The sequence below is a fragment of the Chiloscyllium plagiosum genome, unplaced genomic scaffold (genome assembly GCF_037043375.1).
Source record: "Chiloscyllium plagiosum isolate Xiang-an unplaced genomic scaffold, Cpla_swu_hap1 HiC_scaffold_50, whole genome shotgun sequence".
NCBI classification, from domain to species: Eukaryota; Metazoa; Chordata; class Chondrichthyes; order Orectolobiformes; family Hemiscylliidae; genus Chiloscyllium; species Chiloscyllium plagiosum.
In genome coordinates, this window is record NW_028270188.1 from 48,902,847 (window position 1) to 48,915,137 (window position 12,291).

Sequence of the window (12,291 nt, forward strand, 5' to 3'; positions counted from 1 at the left end):
CACACACAACACACACACACCCCACACATACACACACACAACACACACACACACACACACCCCACACATACACACACACAACACACACACACCCCACACATACACACACACAACACACACACACACACACACACCCCACACATACACACACACAACACACACACACACAACACACATACACTCACACAGACACACACACACCCCACACATACACACACAGACACACACACACCCCACACATACACACACACAACACACACACACCCCACACATACACACACACAACACACACACACACACACACCCCACACATACACACACACAACACACACACACCCCACACATACACACACACAACACACACACACACACACACACCCCACACATACACACACACAACACACACACACACACACACACACACCACACATACACACACACAACACACACACACACAACACACATACACTCACACAGACACACACACACCCCACACATACACACACACAACACACACACACACAACACACATACACTCACACAGACACACACACACCCCACACATACACACACACAACACACACACACACAACACACACACACCCCACACACACACACCCCACACATACACACACAACACACACACACCCAACACATACACAAACAGACACACACACACACCCCACACATACACACACACAACACACACACACCCCACACATACACACACACACCCCACACATACACACACAACACACACACAGACACACACACAACACACAGACACACATATACACACACACAAACCTCACACATACGCACACACAACACACACACAACACACACACACAAACCTCACACATACGCACACACAACACACACACACACCCCACACACACAGACAGACACACACATACACACAGACACACACACACAGACGCAGACACACACACACACACAAACCTCACACATACGCACACACAACACACACACAGACACACACACACCCCACACATACACACACACCCCACACACACAGACACACACACACAGAGACGCAGACACACACACACACACAGACACACACACACAAACACACACAGCTGGAATGTCACTGGATGGCCTGGCCCTTGGCTGGACAGGGAGGGCTGAGTGGCTATTCAACCACGATAGGCATCACTGTAGATCCCACTCCTCTCCATCATGTTGAAACACTATTGTTCAGCTCACTGGATAGAGATGGGGAGATGAATCCAGAATCACATCACTTCCCCACCCCCACACCGACCTCAGGGTCAGGGAGGGGTATTCCGTCCCCAGGGCCATGACCCCATCCAGTCGGATCCTACCCCCTTCCCCCAGCCGATACCTGCAAAGCACCATTTGAGCTGAGATTGGTACGGTTTCTCTGGGTGGGGGAGTGTGTTACCAACTCCTTCTGCCCTCGGTGTGTCCAAACATCCCACTGAGTGCTTCGAACATTGTTCCAGACTCTCCCCAGAAACCCAAGGCCCGATCCAACCTCCATCCGACCTTGCACTCCGCCCCCCGCCTCACTCCCCCACCCTGGGCCTTTAATGAGCTGTGTGTCCCTACTTGGGAATCCCCCTCCGCGCAGTTCCCAAAGTTTGGGAAATAGATCAGATTAGATTCCATACAGTGTAGAAAAAGGCCCTTCGGCCCAACAGGTCCACACCGACCCTCCAAAGAGTAACCCGCCCATGTCCCCCTCAGTAATGCACCTCACACAATGGGACAATTTCCCACGGCCAATCCACCCTAATCTGCACATCCCTGGACACTATGGGACAATTTCCCACGGCCAATCCACCCTAATCTGCACATCCCTGGACACTATGGGACAATTTCCCACGGCCAATCCACACTAACCTGCACATCCCTGGGCACTATGGGACAATTTCCCATGGCCAATCCACCCTAACCTGCACATCCCTGGGCACTATGGGACAATTTCCCACGGCCAATCCACCCTAACCTGCACATCCCTGGGCACTATGGGATAATTTCCCACGGCCAATCCGCCCTAACCTGCACATCCCTGGGCACTATGGGACAATTCCCCATGGCCAATCCACCCTAATCTGCACATCCCTGGGCACTATGGGACAATTTCCCACGGCCAACCCACCCTAACCTGCACATCCCTGGGCACTATGGGACAATTCCCCATGGCCAATCCACCCTAACCTGCACATCCCTGGGCACTATGGGACAATTTCCCACGGCCAACCCACCCTAACCTGCACATCCCTGGACACTATGGGACAATTTCCCATGGCTAATCCACCCTAACCTGCACATCCCTGGGCACTATGGGACAATTTCCCATGGCCAACCCACCCTAACCTGCACATCCCCGGGCACTATGGGATAATTTCCCATGGCCAATCCACCCTAACCTGCACATCCCTGGGCACTATGGGACAATTTCCCACGGCCAATCCACCCTAACCTGCACATCCCTGGGCACTATGGGACAATTTCCCATGGCCAACCCACCCTAACCTGCACATCCCCGGGCACTATGGGATAATTTCCCATGGCCAATCCACCCTAACCTGCACATCCCTGGGCACTATGGGACAATTTCCCACGGCCAACCCACCCTAACCTGCACATCCCTGGACACTATGGGACAATTTCCCACAGCCAATCCACCCTAACCTGCACATCCCTGGGCACTATGGGACAATTTCCCATGGCCAATCCACCCTAACCTGCACATCCCTGGGCACTATGGGACAATTTCCCACGGCCAGTCCAACCTAACCTGCACATCCCTGGGCACTATGGGACAATTTCCCACGGCCAATCCACCCTAACCTGCACATCCCTGGGCACTATGGGATAATTTCCCACGGCCAATCCACCCTAACCTGCACATCCCTGGGCACTATGGGACAATTTCCCACGGCCAATCCACCCTAACCTGCACATCCCTGGGCACTATGGGATAATTTCCCACGGCCAATCCCACCCTAACCTGTACATCCCTGGGCACTATGGGACAATTTCCCACGGCCAATCCACCCTAACCTGCACATCTTTGGACACTATGGGACAATTTCCCATGGCCAATCCACCCTAACCTGCACATCCCTGTGCACTATGGGACAATTTCCCATGGCCAATCCACCCTAACCTGCACATCCCTGGACACTATGGGACAATTTCCCATGGCCAACCCACCCTAACCTGCACATCCCTGGGCACTATGGGACAATTTCCCACGGCCAATCCACCCTAACCTGCACATCCCTGGGCACTATGGGACAATTCCCCATGGTCAACCCACCCTAACCTGCACATCCCTGGTCACTATGGGACAATTTCCCACGGCCAATCCACCCTAACCTACACATCCCTGGTCACTATGGGACAATTTCCCACGGCCAATCCACCCTAACCTGCACATCCCTGGGCACTATGGGACAATTCCCCACGGTCAGCCCACCCTAACCGGCACATCCCTGGTCACTATGGGACAATTTCCCATGGCCAATCCACCCTAACCTGCACATCCCTGGGCACTATGGGACAATTTCCCACGGTCAACCCACCCTAACCTGCACATCCCTGGGCACTATGGGACAATTTCCCACGGCCAATCCACCCTAACCTGCACATCCCTGGGCACTATGGGACAATTTCCCACGGCCAATCCACCCTAACCTGCACATCCCTGGGCACTATGGGACAATTTCCCACGGCCAATCCACCCTAACCTGCACATCCCTGGGCACTATGGGACAATTTCCCACGGCCAATCCACCCTAACCTGCACATCCCTGGGCACTATGGGACAATTTCCCACGGCCAATCCACCCTAACCTGCACATCCCTGGGCACTATGGGACAATTTCCCATGGTCAATCCACCCTAACCTGCACATCCCTGGGCACTATGGGACAATTTCCCACGGCCAATCCACCCGAACCTGCACATCCCTGGGCACTATGGGACAATTTCCCACGGCCAATCCACCCTAACCTGCACATCCCTGGGCACTATGGGACAATTTCCCATGGCCAATCCACCCTAACCTGCACATCCCTGGGCACTATGGGACAATTTCCCACGGCCAATCCACCCTAACCTGCACATTCCTGGGCACTATGGGACAATATCCCATGCCAACCCACCCTAACCTGCACATCTTTGGACACTATGGGACAATTTCCCACGGCCAACCCACCCGAACCTGAACATCTTTGCATTGTGGGAGGAAACCGGAGCATCCGGAGCAAACCCATACGGACACGGGGTGGATTTGCAAAACCTACACAGACATTAGCCCGAGGCTGGAATTGAACCTGGATCCCTCATGCTGTGAGGCTGCAGTGCTAACCACTGAGCCGCCGCGCCGCCCATAACAGTCCCACTTGGATTCAACATGACCACCTTAATCCTGATCATTCCCCACCCTTCCTTTCCCACTGCGTTTCCTGACTTATCCAAACTCCGAGGTGGACACAAAGACCTTTGGAGAAGCAGATGCCGTGGAAAGGTTTGGGGGGATACGGACCAGGAGCCGGGAGACGGGACTGGTTCATGGGGCTAGCTGCTGTGGTGGGATTCGAGCCCCAGATGGTGACCAGTCCGGCCACTTTGCCACTTGGCCATCGCCTCCCTGCCTGGGTGATACAGGATCCTTTCCCCACCCCAACCCCCCCCCCCCCCCCCCTGTCCCCACCCAGTCGGTTCTCCAATGGAAAACGCCCTGGTCACTGTCTCTCTCTGTCCTGCCGGCTTCCACAGGGAGAGCAGTTCCAACATCCTGGATAACCTGCTGTCGAGGATGGAGCACTACGCCAACAACCTGGAGGAGCTGGTGGAGGATCGCACTCAGGCCTACCTGGAGGAGAAGGGCGTGGCTGAGGCCCTGCTCTACCAAATCCTGCCGCAGTAAGTACCTTCGGCCCATCTGCCCCCCCTCCCCCCCCCCCCCGCACCGGGCTGTCCACGGAAACCCCAGTGGCCTGCCCGCCCGCTGAGAGATGGTACAAACTGTGCGGCTCACGGCGCCAGGGACCTGGGTTCGAATCCCGCCTCGGGCTACTGTCTGTGTGGAGTTTGCATATTCCGGCCCCCCCCCCCCCCGCCCCCACCGTGCGGGTTTCCTCCCCAAGTACATTTGTTGAGGTTGGAGGTTTCTTTTATTAGATTAGATTACATTACATTACAGTGTGGAAACAGGCCCTTCGGCCCAACAAGTCCACACCGACCCGCCGAAGTGCAACCCACCCATACCCCTACATTTACCCCTTACCTAACACTACAGACAATTTAGCATGGCCAATTCACCTGACCTGCACATCTTTGGACTGTGGGAGGAAACCGGAGCACCCGGAGGAAACCCACGCAGACATGGGGAGAACGTGCAAACTCCACACAGTCAGTCGCCTGAGGCGGGAATCGAACCTGGGTCTCTGGCGCTGTGAGGCAGCAGTGCTAACCACTGTGCCACCGTGCCTATACTCAGTTGTGGTCTCCCTGTGACAACAACGATAGTGTTAAACTGGAGAGGGCGCAGAAGGGACGTCACCAGGAATGGAGGGGCTGGGAATTTCTCTTTGGAACGTCGTGAGGTTGCAGGGTGACCCTTTCGAGGTTTATAAAATCACGAGGGTGAACCGCTGCTGCCTTTTCTCTGGGGTGGCTGTGTTTAAAACTGGGGCCGCATATTTTTAAGGTGAGAGGTGAAAGGTTTATAAAAGGACTTGAGGGGCAGCTTTTGTACACTCGCATGAGGAATGAGCTTCCTGAGAAAGTGGGGGGTGCGGGAACAGTTACAACGTTGGGATAAGTATGTGAACAGGAAAGGTTTTGGGGGATATAGGCCCGGAGCAGGGAAGTGGGACTGGTTGAGTTAGGGATTATGGTCAGCGTGGACTGGTTGGGCTGAATGGTCGGTTTCACTGCTGGATGACTCTATAACCTAAAAATCTATGTACAGGTCAGGTTGCTTGGCCATGTGTAAATTGGTTACAGGGGTCTGTCGGCTGGGTGGGTTAGCCATGGGAAATTGGCCATAGTGTCCAGGGGTCTGTAGGCTGGGTGGGTTAGCCATGGGAAATTGGCCATAGTCTCCAGGGGTCTGTCAGCTGGGTGGGTTAGCCATGGGAAATTGGCCATAGTGTCCAGGGGTCTGTCAGCTGGGTGGGTTAGCCATGGGAAATTGGCCATAGTGTCCAGGGGTCTGTAGGTTGGGTGGGTCAGCCATGATAAATTGGCCATAGTGTCCAGGGGTCTGTAGGCTGGGTGGGTTAGCCGTGGGAAATTGGCCATACTGTCCAGGGGTCTGTAGGCTGGGTGGGTTAGCCATGGGAAATTGGCCATAGTGTCCAGGGGTCTGTAGGCTGGGTGGGTTAGCCATGGGAAATTGGCCATAGTATCCAGGGGTCTGTAGGCTGGGTGGGTTAGCCATGGGAAATTGGCCATAGTGTCCAGGGGTCTGTAGGCTGGGTGGGTTAGCCATGAGAAATTGGCCATAGTGTCCTGGGGTCTGTAGGTTGGGTGGGTTAGCCACGGGAAATTGGCCATAGTGTCCAGGGGTCTGTAGGTTGGGTGGGTTAGCCATGGGAAATTGGCCATAGTGTCCAGGGGTCTGTAGGTTGGGTGGGTTAGCCACGGGAAATTGGCCATAGTATCCAGGGGTCTGTAGGTTGGGTGGGTTAGCCATGGGAAATTGGCCATAGTGTCCAGTGGTCTGTAGGTTGGGTGGGTTAGCCATGGGAAATTGGCCATAGTGTCCATGGGGTCTGTAGGCTGGGTGGGTTAACCATGGGAAATTGGCCATAGTGTCCAGTGGTCTGTAGGCTGGGTGGGTTAGCCGTGGGAAATTGGCCATAGTGTCCAGGGGTGTGTAGGCTGGGTGGGTTAGCCGTGGGAAATTGGCCATAGTGTCCAGGGGTCTGTAGGCTGGGTGGGTTAGCCATGGGAAATTGGCCATAGTGTCCAGGGGTCTGTAGGCTGGGGGGTTAGCCATGGGAAATTGGCCATAGTGTCTAGGGGTCAGTAGGTTGGGTGGGCTAGCCATGGGAAATTGGCCATAGTGTCCAGGGGTCTGTAGGCTGGGTGGGTTAGCCGTGGGAAATTGGCCATAGTGTCCAGGGGTGTGTAGGCTGGGTGGGTTAGCCATGGGAAATTGGCCACAGTGTCCAGGGGTCTGTAGGCTGGATGGGTTAGCCATGGGAAATTTGCCATAGTGTCCAGGGGTCTGTAGGCTGGGGGGTTAGCCATGGGAAATTGGCCATAGTGTCTAGGGGTCAGTAGGTTGGGTGGGTTAGCCATGGGAAATTGGCCATAGTGTCCAGGGGTCTGTAGGCTGGGGGGTTAGCCGTGGGAAATTGGCCATAGTGTCCAGGGGTGTGTAGGCTGGGTGGGTTAGCCATGGGAAATTGGCCATAGTGTCCAGGGGTCTGTAGGCTGGGTGGGTTAGCAATGGGAAATTGGCCATAGTGTCCAGGGGTCTGTAGGCTGGGGGGTTAGCCATGGGAAATTGGCCATAGTGTCTAGGGGTCAGTAGGTTGGGTGGGTTAGCCATGGGAAATTGGCCATAGTGTCCAGGGGTCTGTAGGTTGGGTGGGTTAGCCATGGGAAATTGGCCATAGTGTCCAGGGGTGTGTAGGCTGGTTGGGTTAGCCATGGGAAATTGGCCATAGTGTCCAGTGGTCTGTAGGCTGGGTGGGTTAGCCATGGGAAATTGGCCATAGTGTCCAGGGGTCTGTAGGCTGGGTGGGTTAGCCATGGGAAATTGGCCATAGTGTCCAGGGGTCTGTAGGCTGGGTGGGTTAGCCATGGGAAATTGGCGATAGGTAAGGATGATAGATTTCCTTGCCTGCTAGTTTGTTTGTGAGGTTTGGGTTGGGGGGGGGATGGGGGGGGGGGGGGGGTGGGGGTTTAGGGGGGGTGTTGGAGACACTCTGAGAGCAGTGAACACTCTGCGCATGATTATGAGCGCAGTGTGACATTCTCACTGTGTCCCCCTCCCCTACCCTGGGACTGAGACCCAGCGACACTGAGGGACCGGTGGGGACAGAGAGTGGATCAGAGCGGGGTTGGGCGGGGGAGTGGGGAGGGAGGGGAAGGGGGATGTCACGATGGTGTACCCGGCGTTCTGACCCCCCTGACAATGGACTCTGTCTCTCTCTCTCTCCCATTGCCAGCTCGGTGGCTGAGCAGCTGAAGAGGGGGGAGATGGTCGAAGCAGAGGCGTTTGACAGTGTCACCATCTACTTCAGTGACATTGTGGGGTTCACTGCCATGTCAGCCAAGAGCACCCCAATGGAGGTAATAACTCACCCGCCCTTCCCTACCCCACCCAACCCTGCACTCTGTAAATACCCCCACAGAGGGTAATACCCAGGGACTGGGCTCCTTATCCCCACAGGGAAATACCCAGGGACTGGGCTCCTTATCCCCCACAGGGAAATACCCAGGGACTGGGCTCCTTACCCCCCCACACACAGGGTAATACCCAGGGACTGGGCTCCTTACCCCCCCACCAGGGTATTACCCAGGGACTGGGCTCCTTACCCCCCCACACACAGGGTAATACCCAGGGACTGGGCTCCTTATCCCCCCCCCCCCCCCCCCCCCCCACAGGGTAATACCCAGGGACTGGGCTCCTTACCCCACTCCGACAGGGTAATACCCAGGGACTGGGCTCCTGACCCCCCACAGGGTAATACCCAGGGACTGGGCTCCTTATCCCCCACAGGGTAATACCCAGGGACTGGGCTCCTTACCCCCCACAGGGTAATACCCAGGGACTGGGCTCCTTATCCCCCACAGGGTAATACCCAGGGACTGGGCTCCTTACCCCCCACAGGGTAATACCCAGGGACTGGGCTCCTTACCCCCCACACAGTGTAATGCCCAGGGACTGGGCTCCTTACCCCCCACAGGGTAATACCAGGGACTGGGCTCCTTACCCCCCACAGGGTAATACCCAGGGACTGGCTCCTTACCCCCCCCACAGGGTAATACCCAGGGACTGGGCTCCTTATCCCCACAGGGTAATACCCAGGGACTGGGCTCCTTACCCCCCACAGGGCAATACCCAGGGACTGGGCTCCTTATCCCCCACAGGGTAATACCCAGGGGACTGGGCTCCTTATCCCCCACACAGGGTAATACCCAGGGACTGGGCTCCTTATCCCCCCACAGGGTAATACCCAGGTACTGGGCTCCTTACCCCCCACACAGGGTAATACCCAGGGACTGGGCTCCTTACCCCCCACAGGGTAATACCCAGGGACTGGGCTCCTTACCCCCCCACAGGGTAATACCCAGGGACTGGGCTCCTTACCCACCCCACAGGGTAATACACAGGGACTGGGATCCTTACCCCCCACAGGTTAATACCCAGGACTGGGCTCCTAACCCCCCCCCCCCCACAGGGTAATACCCAGGGAGTGGGCTGCTTACCCCCCCACAGGGTAATACCCAGGGACTGGGCTCCTTACCCCCCCACAGGGTAATACCCAGGGACTGGGCTCCTTATCCCCCACACAGGTTAATACCCAGGGACTGGGCTCCATACCCCCCCACAGGGTAATACCCAGGGACTGGGCTCCTTACCCCCACACAGGGTAATACCCAGGGACTGGGCTCCTTACCCCCCATAGGGTAATTCCCAGGGACTGGGCTCCTGACCCCCCACAGGGTAATACCCAGGGACTGGGCTCCTTATCCTCCACACAGGGTAATACCCAGGGACTGGGCTCCTTACCCCCCCCCACAGGGTAATACCCAGGGACTGGGCTCCTTACCCCCCACAGGGTAATACCCAGGGACTGGGCTCCTTACCCCCCACAGGGTAATACCCAGGGACTGGGCTCCTTACCCCCCCACAGGGTAATACCCAGGGACCGGGCTCCTTACCCCCCACAGGGTAATACCCAGGGACTGGGCTCCTTACCCCCCACAGGGTAATACCCAGGGACTGGGCTCCTTACCCCCCACACAGGTTATACCCAGGGACTGGACTCCTGGCCCCCACAGGGTAATACCCAGGGACTGGGCTCCCTACACCCCACAGGGTAATACGCAGGGACTGGACACCTGGCCCCCACAGGGTAATACCCAGGGACTGGGCTCCTTACCCCCACAGGGTAATACCCAGGGACTGGGCTCCTTATCCCCCCCACAGGGTAATACCCAGGGTCTGGGCTCCTTACACCCCACAGGGTAATACCCAGGGACTGGGCTCCTTACCCCCCCACAGGGTAATACCCAGGGACAGGGATCCTTACCCCCCCACAGGGTAATACCCAGGGACTGGGCTCCTTACCCCCCCCCCCCATAGGGTAATACCCAGGGACTGGGCTCCTTATCCCCCACAGGGTAATACCAAGGGACTGGGCTCCTTACCCCCCCCCCCCACCGACAGGGTAATAGCAGGGACTGGGCTCCTTACCCCCCGCACAGGGTAATACCCAGGGACTGGGCTCCTTACCCCCCACCCACAGGGTAATACCCAGGGACTGGGCTCCTTACCCCCCCCACCCCCCCAGTAGGGTAACACCCACGGACTGGGCTCCTTATCCCCCACAGGGTAATACCGAGGGACTGGGCTCCTTACCGCCCACAGGGTAATACCCAGGGACTGGGCTCCATACCCCCCACAGGGTAATACCCAGGGACTGAGCTCCTTACCCCCCCCCCCAACGGGTAATACGCAGGGACTGGGCTCCTTACCCCCCCCGCACACAGGGTAATACCCAGGGACTGGGATCCTTATCCCCCACAGGGTAATAACCAGGGACTGGGCTCCTTACCCCCCCACAGGGTAATACCCAGGGACTGGGCTCCTTACCCCCCACAGGGTAATACCCAGGGACTGGGCTCCTTATCCCCCACAGGGTAACACCCAGGGACTGAGCTCCTTACCCCCCCCCCACAGGGTAATACCCAGGGACAGGGATCCTTACCCCCCCACAGGGTAATACCCAGGGACTGGGCTCCTTACCCACCCACAGGGTAATACCCAGGGACAGGGCTCCTTACCCCACTCCGACAGGGTAATACCCAGGGACTGGGCTCCTGACCCCCCACAGCGTAATTCCCAGGGACTGGACTCCTTATCCCCCACAGGGTAATACCCAGGGACTGGGCTCCTTATCCCCCACAGGGTAATACCCAGAGACTGGGCTCCTTATCCCCCACAGGGTAATACCCAGAGACTGGGCTCCTTATCCCCCACAGGGTAATACCCAGGGACTGGGCGCCTCACCCCCCACAGGGTAATTCCCAGGGACTGGGCTCCTTACCCCCCACAGGGTAATACCCAGGGACTGGACTCCTTATCCCCCACAGGGTAATACCCAGGGACTGGGATCCATACCCCCCCACAGGGTAATTCCCAGGGACTGGACTCCTTATCCCCCACAGGGTAATACCCAGGGACTGGGCTCCTTATCCCCCACAGGGTAATACCCAGGGACTGGGCTCCATACCCTCCCACAGGGTAATTCCCAGGGACTGGACTCCTTATCCCCCACAGGGTAATACGCAGGGACTGGGCTCCTTACCCCCCACAGGGTAATACCCAGGGACTGGGCTCCTTACCCCCCACAGGGTAATACCCAGGGACTGGGATCCTTACCCCCCACAGGGTAATACCCAGGGACTGGGCTCCTTATCCCCCACAGGGTAATACCCAGGGACTGGGCTCCTTACCCCCCACAGGGTAATACCCAGGGACTGGGCTCCTTATCCCCCCACAGGGTAATACCCAGGGACTGGGCTCCTTATCCCCCACAGGGTAATACCCAGGGACTGGGCTCCTTACCCCCCACAGGGTAATACCCAGGGACTGGGCTCCTTACCCCCCACACAGGGTAATACCCAGGGACTGGGCTCCTTACCCCCCACAGGGTAATTCCCAGGGACTGGGCTCCTTACCCCCCACAGGGTAATACACAGGGACTGGGCTCCTTACCCCCCACAGGGTAATACCCAGGGACTGGGCTCCTACCCCCCACACAGGGTAATACCGAGGGACTGGGCTCCTGACCCCCCACAGGGTAATACCCAGGGACTGGGCTCCTTACCCCCCACAGGGTAATACCCAGGGACTGGGCTCCTACCCCCCACACAGGGTAATACCCAGGGACTGGGCTCCTGACCCCCACAGGGTAATACCCAGGGTCTGGGCTCCTTACACCCCACAGGGTAATACCCAGGGACTGGGCTCCTTACCCCCCACAGGGTAATACCCAGGGACTGGGCTCCTTACACCCCACAGGGTAATACCCAGGGACT

The 12,291-nt window shown here is 57.3% G+C and overlaps 1 protein-coding gene across 1 annotated transcript in view; it reads left to right on the plus strand.

Annotated features, from left to right (window-relative positions):
- LOC148135297 (atrial natriuretic peptide receptor 1-like) overlaps positions 1-12,291 on the plus strand; it is a 183,350-nt gene that overhangs the window by 134,314 nt on the left and 36,745 nt on the right. The window contains exons 16-17 of the mRNA XM_087985107.1: positions 4,780-4,926; positions 8,190-8,313. Of these exons, the coding sequence (XP_087841233.1) occupies positions 4,780-4,926; positions 8,190-8,313 (271 nt within the window). The remainder of the gene's footprint in view (positions 1-4,779; positions 4,927-8,189; positions 8,314-12,291) is intronic.